The sequence below is a fragment of the Squalius cephalus genome (assembly GCF_949319135.1).
Source record: "Squalius cephalus genome assembly, chromosome: 5".
In the NCBI taxonomy this organism is placed as follows: Eukaryota; Metazoa; Chordata; class Actinopteri; order Cypriniformes; family Leuciscidae; genus Squalius; species Squalius cephalus.
In genome coordinates this window covers 20,300,107-20,321,315 of record NC_137126.1, presented here as the reverse complement: position 1 = coordinate 20,321,315, position 21,209 = coordinate 20,300,107, and the positions used below count along the sequence as shown (strand labels likewise).

At 38.9% G+C, this 21,209-nt stretch overlaps 1 protein-coding gene across 6 annotated transcripts in view; it reads right to left on the bottom strand.

Moving 5' to 3' along the window:
• Nucleotides 1-21,209, bottom strand: part of mctp1a (multiple C2 domains, transmembrane 1a) — a 302,675-nt gene that overhangs the window by 134,507 nt on the left and 146,959 nt on the right. For all 6 annotated transcript variants that reach the window (XM_079870387.1, XM_079870389.1, XM_079870388.1 and 3 more), the window contains exons 16-17: nucleotides 14,121-14,240; nucleotides 5,224-5,280 (exon numbers count right to left, since the gene is read on the bottom strand). In XM_079870387.1, coding sequence (XP_079726513.1) covers nucleotides 5,224-5,280; nucleotides 14,121-14,240 — 177 coding nt within the window. The remainder of the gene's footprint in view (nucleotides 1-5,223; nucleotides 5,281-14,120; nucleotides 14,241-21,209) is intronic.

Below are 21,209 nucleotides of genomic sequence, written 5' to 3'. Positions count from 1 at the left end.
ACAACAAACAATATCCTTTTTTTCTCTTTCTCTGTCACTGTTTTGCTTCACATTCATATTGAATGCTTGTTTATTTATAAGATATACAACATACGGTTACATGCCATTTTTAATATCCAGTCGAGCAGGCAGCACAATCGCGCTCACTTCCTAACAGCTGTTGGGCATGTAAGGAGGCGTGCGTGAGTTGTGGTAAGCCTGTGAGCATGACATGATTGCAGTGTGTATCTTATCTGGGGCGGCTCCTCCTCGGGCTGTGTGTGTATGTGTAGGACCATTACTCCAGTGCCCAGCCAAGCGTACACTCCTAATCTCAGCACTCTTTCACCCTCTCTCTTTTACTCCCTGGAGACACTGGCGCTGTCATCCTGGCTGCTTCTTAGACGGAGCACTAACGCTGATTATCCCTCCGTACTCTCCGGACACATGTCCGCACAACACCGCTTCAGATGACATCACAGAAATAGCCATATTATCAATTAGCATGTGCAACAACAAAAAAAACTTACTGGAATAGTGACCTGAAAATGAATGGGATGCTGTAGTGCATGTTACTGAAAAATACATATAAATAAACACACACACAAAATCTGTGATTTACACACTCTCGTCATTACTTTCTTCTATAGAACACAAAATGAGAGGTTTTGCAAAAATGTCCAGGCTTTCAAAACAGCACCATAACAGTTCATAAAAGTGGTCTTTCCATTTTGCACTAAATCCAAAGACTTTTAAATAGGTTTGTTGAAGAAACAAACTGACACTTTCAGTGTTGTTGTTCACGCAAATGTTTTATGTTAAATTTGCAACTTTGGATGGACACATAGCTAGTGAACAGTACTTTGAAAAGAGAAAAGTTAGTTGTTAATGCGGTCAAAATGCTTGCGCAACAGGGGTGGCCAAGCTTCAATCAGGGGTGGCACTGGCCTGAAAATCTGAAAGTTACTGAAAGTAGTAGTTATGTCCAATTTGTGGATGAATTATTCTGAGTCAAGTCTTTTCAAATTAATTCCAAGTAATTGGTTGAACCAGTTCACAACATCTTTGTGAATCATTCATTTAAAAATCTGACAGTTCAATTCACTGACTTAAGGCCCAGGTATACTTCACTTTCCGTGTTCCGCTCAGTCTCGTGCACAGTTGAGTGTGTGGGCCTTTCAAAGTACTCCTTTGGCCTTGAGAACGGAAAGATGCGTTCGGCGCATCCGCGCTATCTAGTGGATTTTGTTTTCAAGCACTCAAGTCACTCGCACATGCGCTGCTGTGTCCACACCATCCGCACGATCACAAAAATTGGGCTGCACATGGACTGGTAGACTTTGGTATCAGTGTTTAACAACTTAACTTTCGGTCCGTTTCTCACACAAAACTATTTGCTTATTGCTTCAGAACACTTAGACTACAGCAAATAAGACATATGGGCCACTTTTATGACACTCTTGTGAGTCTTTTTTTGAGCTCTTTAAGTCTCAATTCATGTAATTGCATGGAAAAGAGCGACCAGCACACTGTTAAAAATTTCTCCATTTGTGTTCCATAGAGGAAAGAAAGTCCAACGGGTTTAATAATGACATGAGGGTGAGTTAATGAGGATGTTTTAGAAATTAGATTTTTAGGTGAACTACGGTATTCCATTAAAAACAACCATAGTTTTTTCTCAAAATATTATCAAAGCAAGAAAGACTAGGCTTCCAGCATCTGCTTTATGACAGGTGAGTATTAGATGCATAAAAACAGAGAAAGGTAATGAAAACTTTCTTTGGGAAAGCGGCTGCACACAAGTGCGAGACAGCTGTGGCACAAGCAGAGCATTAGGCATGTTATCGTAGCGTACCCGATGCTACTGCTTAATTCCACACTAGCATATCTGAGAGAGGTTTAACAATGTGAGGCACATTCATTATCACCTGGATAATTACCTGCCATTCTGCCTGTGTGTTTACATGTGTTTGGCGGAGCAGGTGTTAAAATATTTTGGCTGTTGTTGCCGAGATTGCTGACGAATTTGGTGGAGTCTGCGAACTCTCCAGAGAGCTATTCAGCACTGTAAACACACATGTACACATCTGCATGCACACACACTGGCACTAGTCTGGCAAAGAGAAAAGGAAAAGTGTGTGGCAAGCATATGGCTTTAATGTCATGTACTCCGCATGCTTTTGCATACAACGACATCCAAATAGTTTAACCCTAAAATCCATGATCACAAAAAGTTCTGTAGAAGTTTTGAAACTATAGCTTTCTAGTCTAAAAGCTAAATAATTTGAGGCTTACATAAAATCAAAATTGACCCTATTTACTTGCTCATTTGTTGTAAAAATAAATAAATATGTCTACGTTATTCCAAAAAGAACTTTGTGTCTTCATATCTATCATCTAAATGTAATAACTTGCTCTTCACAAATTACTTTTCCGTTGACGTCAATCTGAAAGTAGCAGCAGGAGATCGTTCCTCTCCCAAAAACCTGCGTCCAACCCCAAAATTATGTTTACAGGACTGCTAGCTTGAATTTTTGCTTTTTAAAGAAGCAGGGATATTGAAGAGGTCCATTGAGCTCAAGGCATTTCACTTCTGAATGCTTCTCAAATTTGAGGTAACACAAAATGGCTGGCATTCATATAAATCTTTTGGTGAAAATATATTCAGATAAATATATATATATATAAAGATGTTTTTAATGATAAGTCTGGATTTTTATTTTAACTGTACATTTTTAAAGTGATCTAAGATCAAAACTAAAAACAGTTTTAATGCAATTAGCTACAATTTGTTAGTAACTTGCAGAGTAGCAAACTACAGTATTAAGTACTTTAAATGATTTAAAAGCAGCTTCCTCAACACCGATTTGATTTCACATAGCCAGGTGCTCAGCAAAAATCACCCATTTTAAAACATTTTTACAATGTCACTTGCACTAACCTTGCTTTCACCTGATCTCTCTCTCTCTTCTTCTCCCTCCCCTTTTCTTGTTTTGGAACCAATTGCCTACTTGGGCAAAACAACTGATCCGTCTCCATCAATTAGTCTTGACTTTGGACTTTCATTAAGAGTAATTGACTAATATCTGCAGTGAGTCTGAAGAAAGACACTTTTAACTATCACGAAACAGTTTGTTAAGTAGAAACACATGTCTTGGCTCAAACTATGCCTGCAAGAGGTCCCCAGTCCAATGCAAAACAGGTGCCTGCCATGTAATACCCCATTTAGCCCCAGGGGCAAAGGTTATCCAGCTAATAGCTTCCTAGTGGAGACTAAGGAAGAGCTGAAGACTAGGCCTGGCCTAAACATCTGGGACATATTGCACATACTTGCAACATATGCTTCAAGTTCAATTAAAATGAGGCCTTGGCACATTTATCAATTTTTTTCCCCTTTCCTTCATCCAGTGAAAGTGGTCCTACCCTGATGTGACCTCAGTATTTTACTGTTTGAACAAACAGAGAAGGTAATGAGTGTGTGAGGTCATCAACAAACTGACACGAGGAATAGAAAGTAAAGAGACCAAAAGAAAGAACTGCAAACTATTGTTGAGGAGTCACTAAAAGTATGGTATTATTGCAGCTATTTTTCCCCAAATAGTGTGACTATTGAAGTACCAAGCTGCTTTTTTTATTGTCTTTATTTTATCTATATCTTTTTACCAAGCTATCTAGTATCTGTGTAGCCTGACATAATTCTGCATCACTGTATTTTTCATCACATTATTGCGCTTTACAGCAGAGCGATGCGAAGCCTCTGTCATCTGTAACATTGGTAAGTCTGCTGCAACTTAATGAAACTTAACAAATGAATAATATTTATAAATAAATAATTCATCATTAAAATAAATGATTCACCAATTCAGTCTAAATATTTAGTAAAAATGCTTCTGTTTACCACTATGTTTTTACCTTTATTTTAAATATGAGGACAACTTTTTGTGCTTTAATTGTATTTATCGTAAATAAATAAATATAGAAATTAATTTCAATTTAAATGTCATTTTTTTGTGGCATATAAATGTGAGTGCAACAGTGACTGTCCAACCATTTAACTACACACACTTTGTTCAAAAGCAAAAAGAGTAAATTAAAATTGATGAAAAAAATACAAAAATGTACAAGACATTGTACTAAATGTCACAGTAATGAACTATGTATGCTATGAAGCATTGAAAATGGTGCAATAAAATAAAAAAATAAGTTATGATACAATACAAAATGATTGATTGATTGATTGATTGATTGATTGATTGATTGATTGATTTCAAGACATTTAATATAAATATACAATCCAATATACAGTTTGTGTGTGTATGTGCACGTTTAAAAAATACTTTACATTGCTGACTACTTGAACTTTGTGTAATTTGCCAAGCTATAGGCTAATCATAATTCAAAGTAGCCTCCTCAACACTGATGCAAACTCTAATTTTAACAATTTAAATCATTCTACCCAGTTATGAAGAATCAAAACAAAACTATGCAAAACTATGCAAACTAAAACTATGCAAAAGGAGAAAGATTAGGCAAAAAGGACAGAGAGAGGACGTCAGAGAAGAAAAGTAGCCCAGAGAAGCCCTTCTCAACTTTCCAACAACTCAGCTGAGTTGAGCTAATTTGTCTGAAGGTACAACAGATCCTTGACATTAATACAGATACCGGTTCATTCTTCTGCCGGCGACCTTCTACTTCATGCACTTTAAGTCCACTAAAGAGGAATGTACATAAGATGTCATAAGTTGTTTTCATCTTTATAATTTCACATCGCTCGAAAAATGTACTTGACATTCTTGTTGACCCATTTCCAGACAAAATGCATAAGTGCTAGTATTTTGCCGCGCAATAACATGAATCTGCCTGCTCAGAATGCTTCCTTGTGAATGCTGCTGGGGCATTTGGCCTGAGGTCATTTGAATGCTATTAATTGCACTTCAAAGGCCTTGAGAAATATCAGAAGCTCAACACAGAGACCCTGAAGCCAAGTTTATTTATGCCTATGTGGTTCCCCTTTATTCTTGGTAAAAAGGAAACATGTACTGGAACTCTCTAGACTTCAGACACTAGTATCTCTGACAGACTAGCTGTGGACCTTTACTATATAAATGTGGTATTGATAAAATTGGTATTTGAGTCAAACGTGAGAACAACTGAATTTTCAATACATTACACTTTAGAGAACATTTGAGTATTAAATATACATCGGTGTTGAAATACATGTTTGAGAGTGGCACCGATAATTACCTTGTCATCTCTGTCAAAGTCTTCCTCCTCGTCCTCCAGCAAATCTTCCACAGCTTGCTGATGTGTATTGTGAAGAGCAGAACAAAAGAGAAGAGAGCAGAGCGGGGGGGGGGGGGGGGCGGTAAAAGAGAAGAAAACAAAACAAAGAGAAAATCAATTTCACATGTACACTTAGGAACATCTCCACATCTTCAAGTGAAAACAAATGATAGCACATAGTCCACTGATAGAAAGCAAACCCCCTGAGTCTGACCTCAGTCTCTAAAGTCATCAGTTGTGTCCTCTTGTCCATAAGGTTAAAACCTCAATAGAGCCTTTGGCAAAGGGAGGCTGATGACATAGAACGTTAACTATGTGCTTCAGTGGACCAGATCCAGGCCAACAATGGTCCCTTCAAAACCCCTTCAGGTTTTCATCCTGAACTCAAGCACACAAAGAGCCGTATGCCCATGACCTCGAGAAATGCTGCAGGCTACTCTATTCTCCCAGAAGAACATAAAAAAAAAAAAAAATGATGAATAGAGTGATGCTGAGAATATTGAGAGCAAGATAGAGAGCAAGTAATCGTTTAGCTGTGTGAAAGGCACAAGTGAACTATAGGTGAATTTATATGAATGCACACATACAGTATCAAAAAACAAGTCAGTTGTTATATATGTTATTTAATGAGTTAGTCCTAACCCCATCCCGCTAAACCTAACCCTACCCATAACTTATCCCAAAAATCAGTTATCAGAAATGACAGGTGAATAACACTGATGTAGAAGCACCTAAATCTGGTTGTAAGCCTAAACTTGACATAAACCGTAAACTTGTCCACCAATTCTAATTGGATGATTGAAATTTTGTTCCAAGATTAACAAAGATTTTAATCAAGGAACATGTTGTACTTAGTGAAAATACATTCATAGAGAATATCATAGAAGTGGGCTCTTCTGATTAAAACTAGAAAGCAACTACTTCATAAACCACCTAGAACATCCCAGCAACCACCTAGCAATACCCTTAAAACTACAGTATCAACATGCTACACAACCACTCAGAACATCTTAGCAATACATGGCAACCACCCACAACATCATAGCCATGAATTTTGCACAGACAAGTACTATTTACACCTACTTCTACTTAAAATGATAAAATAAACCAGATCACTAAATTATATTTACGTCACATTTATTCATTCTTGGGAAAGTGCATCTGTTGAGTTTATAGAATATAAAATATGCCACATATGTTTTACTCTCACAAACAGAAAAAAAAAAAAAAAAACTTCCTGTGTGAGCTGGTAATTTGGCAGCATTAATTATTCAGATCTCATTGGCTTGTTAATCAGAACTCTAGACACCAAAATAATCAGACGATATGTTGGCACACAAATAAAGAGTTTATCTCGGTCAACTGAAAACATTATATTTGGCCTCCGTGGCTCACAGGAGCCCAGAGGAGTGCGTATCACATGTCTGTTTTTGTTGCCGGAGGACTGAAAAGACATAGATCATTATTTCTCTTCTTGTGGTTCCTCCTGTCAATCCCGCATCAAAGCTTCAAGGTCATGTGTGTGCATGTGTGTATTTACATACGACAACTCGGGCATATGAAAACACCAAAAAGCTATCGGGGAGGAATACATCTTTTTGATGAATTTATTATTTATTTATTTTTGGCTCATTGCATTTCATCAGTTTTTTTGTGACATCCAAAAATTGTTACTTAGCAAACAATAGCTTTTGTTCCTTTGTCTTGTCTAAAAGAGAGAGTGTATGGCTGCTATAATCCTCTTATGTAAATGCAGCCTGCGGCAGAAACAAAAGGAGGGTTCAGGATAGATACACGCAGTGCTGCGAGGAGACTATAGCGATGGTGTTTTGCGGAAGTCTAATAGCGGACGGATCGACTAGAAGAGCAATGTAGCTCCAGCGCTAGGTTAGCCAGAGGTCATACGCTGGGAAAAAGAACTTGGAGGAAGTTGAACTTCAAGCAAACCTACGATAGCTTGAACTCGAAGGTTCGACAGTCAATATGTCTCACTTGCAGACAGAAATCCAGACTAAAATAGCATCAGAGCCAGACTTTAAGTCCATTGTTTGGCCTTTCGGTTAGCAGCAGCACCATCTCCAGACCAGCGGCGTGACATCCATCCTGGCGAGTTAATGCACTTTCTCTTGCCTTCTGCCATCAGTGGAGGAAGAACCCTGCTATCTGCACCTTTAATTTTAACCTTCCCAGTGACAGGTGCGCTGGGAATAGACGCCCTAGCTAGACAAGCCATCCAACATGAAGATATGCACTTTCGTTTTTTTCTCTTGCCTCTCAGCTCTCGCACTCTTCCCTCCTCCAGCTCTTCTTTGAAATGTGAGACATCTCTAGCGTCTCCAGCTGCTCAGGGGCTGGCCCTGCTTTGTATGCCGCGTGTGGACGAGAGGCACGGGAGAGCCCAGGCCTGGAAGGCTGATAAGGGCTCTCGCCGGAGCACATCAAGCCCAAACAGCCTCTTCACAGGCTGTCAGAGCCCTGCTGGTCAGAGGGAGGGCTTGAGTTTTTGCCAGCACTGGCTGACTGTGGTCTGACCTCTGTAGGGGCTCGAGTCAAAGAGTACGACTGCTGGCGATAGAAGAAACTCTGTTTGTGCGAAGTATTACATTTCAATAAGAGCGGTCACGATTCAAATGTGAGGACAATGGGCAAAATAATAGCTGGGATGTGTGGGAGAGAGACAGAGCAGTCAGAACGTCTCTTTGGGGCTGAGCTGTACAGGGCACACGGGCCGTCAAGAGGAATCGCCAGGGTCATGCGTATCCAGAAGCCGCGGGAGTCAGTGGTGTCGTCGGTCCCACAGCTCGAGCTCCACTGTAATCCGCAGCAGCCCCGAACCCACAGGACCCAGAAAACACTCTGGCTTTCTGTTCCGTAAATAAACCCGGCTTCCCGAGACAAGCCAGCGTCAACAATGGTGACGGCAGCCGTGACAAAAATCACACGGCTCTGCAGTGTTGTTAGCAAAATCACGGGTACAAAAGTTCACAAAGATGAAGTTCAGGAGCTGCCAAAGTCGCTCCCCGCCTCGCCTCCAACCTCGCCTGCGAGCCGCGGCGGCACGGGGGAAATCAGCAGGGCAACAAACGCTGCCAGTTCAAAGTGACGTGACCTTTTGATTTTGTCACCTGTCAGGGGCTGGCACGGAGGAGCGGAGACGTGTCTGCCAGGCGCGGGTGAAGCGCTGTCTCGCTAACGGGGGCACGGCGCTGGAAGAGGTGGCACCACTGAGGTGGATTAAAGGCCTAGAGCACCTCTCGGCTCCTCTTCTCACTCTTCCTCATCCTCTCCTGGCCCTGCCGTCACACTTCTTGCTTTTTTGTTGTCCCTGTTGAGCCCGCAGCTGAAACACCAGCCTGAGAGTAAGACAAGCTCTACCATAAAGCGCCTCTAGGAGCACGGCTGGCAGACAGACTCTTGCTCTGGTTCTCTTTATGTTGTTGTTTCGTGATTGACACTGGAGGTGGGCTTGACAGGCCTTCGTTTCCCGCCACAGCAGCCCACCTGTACCAGCGTATCCTTTATTCATGAAGCTCTATCCAGGGCTGTTTGTTTTTCAAATTACACACACCGGAAGAAAAAGACAAAACACTACTCAAACCAGACAAAACAAAAGGTTGGAAAAAGTTGATTTGCTAACTTACTCTCCGTTTCATGTGAGGAAATAAGCAAAAGTAGACTAGAGAACAAACAGCTATAGGTTTGATCTAGTCGGTCTTCATATGTTTACAAAAAGATAAAACTAAAGGTGAAGTGTAACTTATCCACCACTGGCAGAATTTTGCAATGAAAGCAGTGTTTACACTCGTGGAGAAGTCATTTGCATGGGATAGGGAAAAGGTAGTTTAACATTTAATGCCATGCTTTGTTCACACGTTTCACCTTTAAAGTTTGCATGAAATGTAAATTCACCCTATTTAAATTCACTACTTTATTTTATTTTTGACCTTCAATTTTTAATCAGAATGTCATAACTGGATCATCCGGTGAAATGACAGATTTCTCTCTGGTGACGTGTCCTGCACTTCTCCAATCATTTAGTCTGCTTAAACCCCGCCCCTTTCTAACAATCAACTGAAAACTTGTATTCAGATCTGCCTTCAGCCAATCAACATCCAATGACTCTAGACCCAAGTCCCTGACCGAATTTATTTTTTGTGTCCAAAAATCAACATGTACTTCAAAATATGGAAGAAAAAAAATTGTCACTAATTCTGTTACATTATGATCATAACTTTAATTTTAGAACATTAAATGAGCGAATTTGTTCTCTATAACATATCTTACCTGAAACAGAATGTAAAAGAAACTTTTATTCAGATGATAGTTAGATTGTTTCATTCAACGTTATTGTCCAGCTCTGGCTGAAAACTGGTCTAGATTCAAGAGCTGGTAGATGAAGACACACTAAAGCAAGACAATTCAAATTGTGAATTAAAACACTGAAAATGATTGTATCATTGAATTAGGCAACATTTTTTTTTTTTTTTTTTCACTTTCTAGAGAAGATGTTAGTGGTGCCATGAAAATTGCTATGATGTGCTGGGTGGTTACCAAGGTGTTGCTATGTAGTTGATAATGTGCCCTTAGTGGTTTTAGCATGTTGCTAGTAATTGATAGGATGTTCTGGGTTGCTGCTAGGTGTTTGCTATGGGGTTAAGCATGGTTGATAGGTAGTCAATAGGAAGTCAATAGAGCCCATCCCATGTCCCTGCTGCCTTCTTTAATGTAAGTCCATGTGATGTTTCAAAAATGTTATCATCTATCAAGTAAAAAGTCCAATCACTTGGAAAAAATATCACATCACTCCAAAACAAACTGCATATCATTCATGTCCATAGCATAAACTGTGCAGGATGAGTTATACTTTAATACTGAGTTTAATACTTAGGGTTTAGAGCAACTTCCAAGCAAGGGGTCAAAGGATAACTTTAAATTATTCAGTAAAAAGGTTGAGAAACCATTGATTTAGAGTTTGCTTAAGTATGCAGCAATACAGCAATGTTCACAAAAAAACAGGCTATGAAAAATTATTAACCTTTTAAAATACGTGAGAGGAAAATGGAGAAACAGCGAGCTTGCTAGAGGACACGGTGAGAGTAACCCTGACAATTAAGATCCTCTCTCCCACCACTGACAAGGTTGCTGAGAAAGAACCTCGAATGCTTAATTGCGCTTGAGCTGGTGAAAGAGACGTCACTATGTTCCTCCAGCTCTGACAGTATATGCTATAATTAACACCTTCAAAACATCTGGTAAACTGTTTTCCAGGCCAGTGAATTCAGCAGCCCGGGTCTACAAGGGCCAGCCATGGGCTTCATTTCCCTCCATTCACACTGCGCTGTCCAATGCTTGACTGAGCCTGAGCGGCCACACTGAAGCCCCCCCGAATGCTTCCAGGTCTCCAAAACAAACGTACAGTAGGTGAGGGGTGGTGTTAGGGTGGAGAGTACTGCCTCTCTGCAGGAGGTGGGCTAGCCACTGACAGCTGCTGTCATAACGGCTTGGCTAGCGGTGTCAGTGCTCCCTTACCTTCAGGTTAGGATACATGCATTTGCACTCCCTACCAGTAGGGGGCTCTTCCTCCGCAGCAGTGCAGCTGCTTTTGTTTAGGGAAGAAGCAGAATGGCGCTTTAGAAATCGCAGCTTTCAATCACATGCTGTTGATCGACAGGCGTAGTTCAAAAGTCACACCCCTTTGTCTCGCATCTAAACCCGTGTTTATTTTTCTATTGTCTATTCACTCTGACACAAAAAAACAATATCGTGGCACTACGCGGCAGCCGGGCAAGCTAAGCTTCTCCCATTCTGTTGATTTAAAACAACGGTTTGGTAGTGTAGTCTAGTGTTTAGTGCACAGCCATTCCAGATGGTAAAAGGGATCTTTAACAATAACAGGCCGTGACAGCGGGGTCAGGTATCTGGTGGAAGGGTGGCAGGCAGAGAACAGCAAAAGAATACGAGAGTCAGGGGTCAGCTGTCTACAGGTTAAGAGTTGAGCTGGCATGTCACATCTAGAGGTAACAAGTCCCTTCAAGAAATATGACAGCTAAAAGTGGGTCCCTGTTTTCCCAGAACATACTAGCTGTGGACATCAGGGATACAACAAACAAGGGATAATGTACGGTCAGTCTGAAGAAGGTTGTTTTGCAATAATAACCGGCTACATTTCTGTGATAATGACAGCTTCCTACCGGATAAATAAAGGCCATGAAATATTGATTTTTAACTGAAATGATTTTATTATGCCAGAAGAAAGGAGCCACGATACAAGTGACAGGAAACTAGCACAGCTATATGAGAAATAGATTATTGTTGGGATGAGTTGCAATTCATTTATCTGTGATACATACATATATGTGTGTGTGTGTGTGTGTGTGTGAAAAAGTTCAAAATTATTATAATCATTAAATTACAATAATATGTGAGTGTGCAATGTACTGTAATTGTAATTAAAACTATATATATTTTATTTGAAAAGGCTGAAAAGTCTATCACAAAAAGTGGGAAGATGCCTTTATGCCCTACATATGCAGGTAGAGTCTCACTTTTACCTTCCATCTCTGTGCATACAGGATATTTGAGCACACGTTCATCCACAGCGCTCTGAGTATAAGGCGCGCTACACCACATTACAAAAACATACAAACACTTGGAAAAGTTTCATAGAAAGTCTTTCCGTGTAGATTGGGCAGCATCTCCGTTTCTCATTTCTGTCTGTCTCTGTAAAAAAAAAAAAGAAAAAAAAAGAAAAAGAAAAACCCTGCTTGGACTGGTAGAATGCTGCAGCCTATATTTATGTGTCAGCAGGTTTAGTGCAGAGCTACAGTTAGAGTTATCTGAAATGACATCCTGCCAGGCACAGGGAGCACTAGCATCTCTACTATAGTGATGAAAACATGAATGGGACACTTCCACTGGGTGGATATTAATCCTTTCAAATGTACATCAGTCCTCTGAGTGTGTATTTATGAAAATAAAGCAGAAATTGTAAACTCAGAAAGTATGGGTTTATCTAAGCTGCTGCATCACTTCCAGATAAGGTAGCAGTTGAGCTAGTCAACAAACAGCTTTAAGCTGCAATTGACATATTATATGTCACTATTCTATTACATATATATAGCTCATTATAAAAAAAAAAAATATATATATATATATATATATATATATATATAGGAATTGAAAAAGATGAATGACATCAGGTACTAATCATTACACAAACACACATTTAAAGACACCTAAATTCCTTCCCCTTAAGTTCATAGTAAAGCGCAGGGAAACAGTGTCCAAGCTCAGGCTCATCAGTGAGTTTCAAGCTAATGGAAAACATGTGTGTGTGTTTACTGTTTCTGAACTCTCTTGCTCTCACCAGCCCGTGTGTTGTGGTTACAGTCGTCAAAATGCAGAACAATGGCCTGTTAGAGAGCAGAGGGGATGTGGAGGGTGGAATAACGGGTTAAAGGCATTACCTCGGACTCCAGCCCTCTCATGTGTTTTAAATCCAGAGGTCCTGACAGTATATCACCTTTGACCCATTACCTAGTTCTGAATCTCTAACTTCTGGCTCAACTGGCTCAAAGCAGTGGAAGAAAAAAGAAAAGAAAAACCACCGCACTGGACCATCATACAAGCTCAAGCTCATTATATATAAAAAGTACATTATATTATTGAAATACACAATAAATATATAAAATAGTATATATAAATAGTATGTATATTTGTATTCATTTTAAGATAAACCAGTTTTGCTTGCTTACCATTATCTCAAGACATGCAACCCCGTATAAAAATAAGAAATAGAAAATAAGACTTTCCCAATAAGACCTTTCCATGTTATATAATATATGCATTACAAAATATGTATTTTGTTTTTATTGCTTTATAATTTATTGATTTCTAGGTAAAAACAAGTGTGAAAAAAAGTGTATCAGTATTGACAAGATTAAAAATAAAATGTATAACAGAGCTCTGGTGAGATTTTGAGTTTTTGCAAACAATGTCGCCATCTATAGGACAACATAATTAGTGTACAGACACTTTCTAAAGGTCCTTTGGTTCTTGCTACTTTTTTACGGTCTCCGTTCTTTGCAAAAGTTGACAAAGAGTGTCTCATAGGTATGAGATTATTAAAAAAAAAAATAACAGAGACCCTAAAACAGTAAAACTTTGATTGCTTATATTCAGGACACTCAGAAAAAAATTTAGTTCACATGCTTGTCCCATTTACTCAAAGCATATCCTAGATATTTCAGATATATATAATGGGACTATTCCTGGTAAAAACGTATGTTCACCCTGAAATAATGATCTACAATTAATTTACTATCTACCTTGGGTGGTGACCATTTTATTCAAGTCCAAAGCTTTTGTTCAATTACCGTATCACGTCCTCAAACTCCAACTAAACGACTTTCAAAAATCTACACTGGTATAAAATCGATTCCATTCAATTAACTTCAAGGTGAGCTCTCTTTATACCTCGATTCCATTGATGCTTTAAGCCCACGCATTCAGTCAAACAGCAGCTTATAAAGACAACAAAATCAAAGCAGTGCTGTTATGGAAGTGCTGCTGAGCATTTTGACACTTTCTAAACATACGTGTCCATGATTAAAAAAAATCTTCATCAGAATGACACTGTAGTGACACTTTTTAATTAAAATATTTAAATAAATAAACAGCTTGGAGTGCGACGCAGAAATGCTCGAGTTCCCACTTGTTCCGTATCTTTTAAAGTTTTTTTGTGAGAGCTGAGTGGGAATTCAACTCGCTTTTTAATCCTCAAAAATCCTACATACATAAAGTGGAGAGGTTGCATTTAAATGCACTAGAGCTGCAGGTCAGTGTGCGACAGAACTCACCACATCTCCCTGTCTCGTGTCCTTCCCTGAAGCAATGAGAACGTAGTTCCAGGTCAGCAGCATCAAGAGAACCAGCGGGACCATATAGAGCTCAAAATTCCACACCACCACAACGAAAAGCTACAGAAAGAGGGAACAGACGAAAGGAAAGAACATCATTCTGAAGATGCATTCATAAAACACATCAACAATTATTCATTTGACAGGATTCGAAACAAGTTTTTCAAAAACATATGAAAAGAACAAAAAGACCCACATTTGTGATTTAGTGTACCATATATATATATATATAGACTTAGAAAATCTTTCAATTTCATTTCTTGACATCTAAATTTCTTTTTTATCATATACCTTCAGAACACCTGACAACCAGCAATACATAACAGTAACACAATGATTATTTTTTACAGTCTGTCAAGTGTGAGCACAGATGATGCACAAAGTATTTCAGTGTGAAAACAATGAATGAGTCAATCGTCCGCAACAGTGTCTCGTTCTCCTTTATAATAAAAACAGTTAAAGCCTAAAAAAATACAGCATAATACTGGTCTTACTCTAGTAAATGTGACTATACTGCCCATCAACAAAATGTTCACATACTCTGCAGAAGGAGAAAGAACCTGACCATAAAAAGACAATCAATTTGATATTTTAGTTTTTAGCTTTTTTAAAAAAAAAATATTTTTTTTATTTTTTTTGTTATATAGGCTATTGCTCTTTTAATATTAGCAACTTATAAAAACTAAAACTTTAAAAGTAATTACGATGAACTATAAGCTACTATGAACACCAACTTTATATACTGCAATCTACACATGAATTAGCCTACTCATGCTTTAAAGAGCTGTAAAATAAAATAACACAGTGACCCAAAAATGTTTTCCAGTAAAGCCCTTAATCCAAACTACTTGCAACTCAGCACAGAAAAGAAAAACACTAAAACCAAAATGAAAAAAAAAAATTCTCCACACACTATGAGAAATATTTACAGCAACGCAAAGATCACAGCAGGCAATGAAAATATCATTCACAGATAATATAAATGAATCTGCCAGTTCGAGGAGGCTGATGAGCTCTCAGCTCAATACAAAAAGATTGAACTTGAAATTGAGTGAAGGTATTAAGGTTTTTGGAGTTTTCTAAAATGCATCCTCCAACTGGGTGAATAGATACAATGGTTGTTTTTGCATCTCTAAAACAAATAAGTATCCTTGTACATGAAATGCACTCAAAACAAACATCCACAAACACTTATATATACATAAAGGCACACCACTAAGACCTTGTTACATTCAATAAGTTTACATTACATTAAATTACCGTGTTTTCTAGGAACCTTCCACAGACATAAGGATTTTTATACTATGCAAACAGTATATTCTACCTCCTAACCCTAAACCTACAATTAAATCTACCCATCACAGAAAACTTTCTGCATTTTTACATTTTCAACAAACATCAATTAGTATGATTTATGATTTATGATTTTGGATATTGCCATCTTTGTGGGGAAATTTTGTCCCCATAACGTAGGGTGAATCTGAAACACATACATGCACACACACACACATACACACGCAGTCCAGTGGAAATTCTCTGAATCTTGCAGAAACAGGTCAGATGTATTTCCGTGGCCTCCACACTCTCCATTACAGCACCGTTACCCAATGCGCGCACTGAACATTTCAATGAGGAAAAAAAAACCCACAAATCTAAACACATAATATATGCACTATCAACAATGGTTTAAATGACCACTTTCTAAATAGTCCTTGTCCTTACTAACAGCACATTAACACCTCAAATACTTGAAGAAATTAATACAAATGCTGCATTTAAACATAGCAGAAAGCAATGGATCAATACAATTACAAATGTAAATTTTGTTCAAATCTTTGTAATATTTGGTATTTTAGTACCTGCTCCTATAGAGCAAACTAATTTCTTGCAAAATGCAGCAAAACATCTGTAGTGTGTCCCATTAATTAGGGTAAAATATATTTTTCAGACCAAGTAATTAGAATTCCCTCACATCGAATTAATATCTTCCATCTGTGCATTCATAAAATCATAATGACTTAATTTACTGCTAAAATATAACAGACCAGCCTTCAACATACTTTGATTTTTTTTTCTTTTTTATATTTCTTTGGCCTCTGACGCAATAAAATTGTAAATTACAAAAATACACTTATTGGAGTTTAAAACCAAACTAAGGGAGTCGGTTTATAAATTTATCGGTTACAAAGAAAACCCAATTCTTTGTCTCTACTCAGCAGCCTCCATCTTGTTTTCATATGCCTGGGGGTTCATTAACCTGTCGCTGGACACCATCTCTTAAGTTTGGTTATTCTAGCTGAGGGCCAGAGTCTGATTGACAGATGATGTTAGCCGACACCTCGTCTGCTTGGAAGTGACCCTTCTCTCTTTCACACAGCCCAGCGGCCAAGAGAGAAATGCCCAGAGTACTGAGGCCATTCTTCCAGCCCAAACACTCATATCACCCCCAGTCCCCCCCACCGAGAGCCCTTCCCAGGGAGGGAAGGGCCACGGACCCCAAAAGCAGACCGAAGGGAAAGAGAAAGGTCTGGGTGAAAGAGAGGAAAGGGAGAAACCGAATCTGCGAACACGCAACAAGAGGCTTTGTCAGAGCGCATCCAGGTATTCACGATCAGCTCAGCGACTTTGGCGGCCATTCCGGAGCCACGGCGTTCGATTTCCCGTTTCCCCCGTCTGAGTTTGTGTACTTCAGTGCTGCAGTGTTCTGCTCAGGGCACATACTGTAACCTCTACACCTGCACGGATCCCATCTTACAATGATTCAGCGAGCCTCAGGACCAACAGTAACCTAATACAGACCATGACATCTATTCATTAAACTGCATCTGAAATGCGATTTCCTGTCAGTCCATTAATCTACAAAAAGCACCAAAAGAAAACCACAAATCACTATTGCTGTTACCATCAATATCTATTAGAATTTTGCTTTGGTTCGGTGTAATATAACACGACAGCAAGGAATCTTCTAAAAAAAAAAAACAAGGACATCACAGTCGATACGGGAACTAAGAAGATTTCTTTCTTTTTTATTCAAGTAGAAGAAAATGCTTACAGAACATCTACTGCATAAATGATCTACGCCCCCTTAAAAATGAGGATTTTAGAATGTGTATAAAATGAACAGAAAACCATTGAATCTGAAGCATGATAAAAGAATGCGTGTTTTCTTGCACTTCCCTAGTGAATTTCACTAAGTGTAATATCCAAAAACTAAGTGATATTTCAGCATTTCCATGCATGCGACATCCATCTCTAACATCAAGTAGCATGTAAATTTGATTTCATTTTAAATATCTGTTTGATTTTATGCAAGCGAAAGCACTTGAGAATAAGTCCCTTAACAAAAGCCGTTGCTCTAACTGGGAGAACGATCTGAATCGGCCAAGTGTTTCAGCATCTCGCTGGATTTTTGGAATGGAGGACGGACACATTTGGCAGCCAATTTCAATATCATTTTGGCACTTTGTGTTGTGGAGTGCAGGCCTGAGCACTTCAGAGCAGGCATTTGAGAATTAGCACATTAAAAGTGTGTTACCAACACAGCCTACAACAGCCCCTGTACTTGGACTTCAGAAATTAAGTCATCACATTGTGTTGATTATTTTAAATAGTGCCAACGGTGGGTAGAAATATGCCAAATGAGAGGCTGATTATGGACGTCAATAACTCATCTGCTTTTTGGCTTGGTTTCGTTAGGTGGGGATGTTTGGATTGAGTGATGCCGCACTGCCATCTTCTGGCATGTTATGAAACACTTTCGTTCGTTGTTCTTTTAGACCCAGTATGATTTCATCTAAATCTAATTATAAACATCTTGAAAAAGAACAATCTTACAGTATAATAAATGCTAAATCATAAAGTCTTCACTACAGACCGGTGATTGAAACATTATTTTTGTTTACAGTTCATGTTAGCTTTCATCATTTTCAGATACATACAACTTTAGGTCTATCAACAGAATCTATGGAACTGCATTTACTTCTAACAACAGCATAAATTATAATCATTTATATACGTTTTCAACGGAAAATAAATGTACATAATTTCAGGGGGAAAAAAAACATTGACAGAAATCCAAAAATCTATGGGGCAATATGGGGCTCATAGACTTCCACTGTATTTTATTTTATTTTATTTTATTTTATTTTTTATTTGAAATAACTGGTGTTATATTACAAGATTAAGTTGAATTTAATATATATTATATATAAAAAAAAGTCACATAAAATAGAAACCCATTCTCAGACCCGTCGGCTGACAGGTGACACGGAGCAGAAAGGTGCCACCTTGTAGAACACAGTGGGTTGTAATCGTGAAGACACACACCGGAGCATTTGTTTCTCTTTTCCTGTCCTTTTTTTTTTTTTTTTTTTATCTAAATGCAAAGCAGGTGAAGGCTGCTCCAGTTTCCTGTAGTAGTAGCTCTCTTGTCTGGGTGCTCCCACTGATAAGAGTCCTACTTTACCCCACATAAAAGAGCCGGGTATCATTTCCTTACCTCTCCCCTTCCAATATATCTCCCTCTCCTTACCCTCTACACACACACGCCACTCTTATTCCCCACGACACACAATACCTGCTCTATTTGCTCCCAATTCAAGGCCAAATTGCAGGTAGAGTTACGGCAAATTTGTTTGGAGGAAGAGTCGGTGCGGGAGCAATAAGGAGCTGGAGGGGTAGAGTGGTGCGCGGGGAGGGCTGGCACAGAGCGGTCTTTATGAGCACCACTCTGCCAGCCAGAACAATGGGCCATATTCACCCAGCGCAAACGCTCAGCTTACAGGTGTTCGTGGAGAGGGGAGGCAGACGTGCACAAACACTCACGCGGACACCCACGCGCACTTGAACGAGCACATGCACACACACGCATGCTCTCCGAGCTTTGTCCATTGTGCATATCCCATGAGCTGTGTCGTCTTGAATGGCCGGCCACTATTGAATACGTGTGCGATCATAAATGTAGGGTTTACAAAAGTTTACACGCATGAAAAATGAGGACTGTTTTCAATGAGGACTGTCGGCCATTGGTCATCAAACAGACAAGTAATGCCATCGGTTGGTTGTGTCAAGCTGGTCTGGATGCACAAACCAAAAAAAAGTATGTTTTGAAAGGCTTACTTGTAGTTAAGGAAATAATACTTTAAGTATGAAATTAATGCATGATGAAAGAACACCTACGGTGTTTTCTTACACATCCCTAATGAATTTCACCAAACGGAATATCAAACAACTAAGTGATACTAGCATTTTCATGCACGCTACATTTATCTCTAACATCAAGTAGCATGTAAATTTGATTTCATTTTAAACATCTATTTGATTTTATCCAAGCGAAAGCATTTACTCACCTTCATGTTGTTCATCTTTGAAACACATATTAAGATATTTTTTATGAAATCTTAGAGATTTCTGTCCCTCCATTGACAGTCTACGTAACTACCACTTTGTCGCTTCAAAAGGTTCATAAAGAGTTCGTAAAACTAATCCATATGAAATTTAGCAGTTTAGTCCAAAATTTCTGAAGAGACTGGATTGCTTTGAACAGGTTTCATTTTAGGCTTTTACTCATCATCAGTTATGATAAATAGAAGCTCAAGCATGTTCGCTTGACGTGCGAAAACCAATGAGGTTACGCAGCACGTTTGAGCTTCCGCAAGAACCGATGAGGTTTGTTCTCGCATGTCAAGCATGTACGGTTGAGCTTCTGTTTATGTTCGCTGGTCAATGTTTAAATGTGAATGAAATCAAATCTGTTCAACATATAAAGCGATCCAGTCTCTTCAAAAATTTGGACTAAATCGCTTTGGAGAGCGATTTCGCTTTTTTTTTTTTTTTTTGGTGAACTATCCCTTTAGGTCCCATAACAAAAACTTGGAGAACAATCTGAGTCGGTCAAGTGTTTCAGTATTTTGCTGGATTTTTGGAATGAATTTGAATTTGAATGATTTTTGGAATATATTCGTAAGTCTGTTTTGAACATATATAAATGGCTTGCTTATAGCTGTCTTTGCATATTGAACTAGGATCCAAGACAAGGTTTTAACACTGAAACACTTACACGCTTAGTATTTAGAGCACCAGCAAACAAAACAAAACAAAAAAAAATCTTTGGAAGAGTTTCTGCAACAAAATCCCAACAACATCAACAAAAACACCAATACAACCTCAAAACCTAAGCTAAAAACAAGAACTCTAAAATGTCAAAAAGGCACAGACCTAAAAATACCAGAATAGCAAATCACAACGCTTCCCGCCGCCGCCGCTCGCAGCTGGTTTTATCTGCGCGTCGCAAACAGCCCCTTTGCTTTGGCTAACCTTTGTGTGGCAAGCACCGGAGGTTCTGCAAGTCTTGAATGCGAAATCACCTCTGCCGGTGTCTGACTATTGTATTCTTTTGGCTTACAACTGTCAGCGGCTGACAGAACGGCACAGATGTGTGTCTCAGCGCAGCAGTGAAGGCTCACCTGAACCAGATGGCTGGTGATAAAGAAAGAAATCAGTGTGATGATTAAGAGAGCTCTTAAGGAGGGAGATTTAGAGTGCAAAGAATAACATTACCGGCTATTAAGACAGCTGTGAAGGCAATACAAAAGTTGCAAAAACAAAAAAACAACTTTTATTATTATTATTATTATTAATGTTTTTGTTTTTTTTACTTTTGTAGTTCATGTCAGACATACTGAACCGAATGTGACTGCATAATAATTTTTATAATAGCATTTGAACATTAAGAACAAATGTAATGTAATTGTTTTTGTTTTTACTCTCCTCAAATCTCTTGACATTTCTTCCTCTGACATTTTCATTGATGTGTTTTTTCCCCCGACAACCATGAAGAAAAAAAGAAAAAAAATGTTCAACTAAAATGTTAGCTGATCGATACAGCTGTCCCTCCACTCACGCGTGTGCCCTCGGATTCTGCTTTCGGAAGTGTACCTAAATTAAAATGTGTCAAGCAGCAAATGTTAATGGCCTACCCAGCGACACTTAAAGACACGCGAGTCCTGAAACAGACAGGGCCTACAGCAA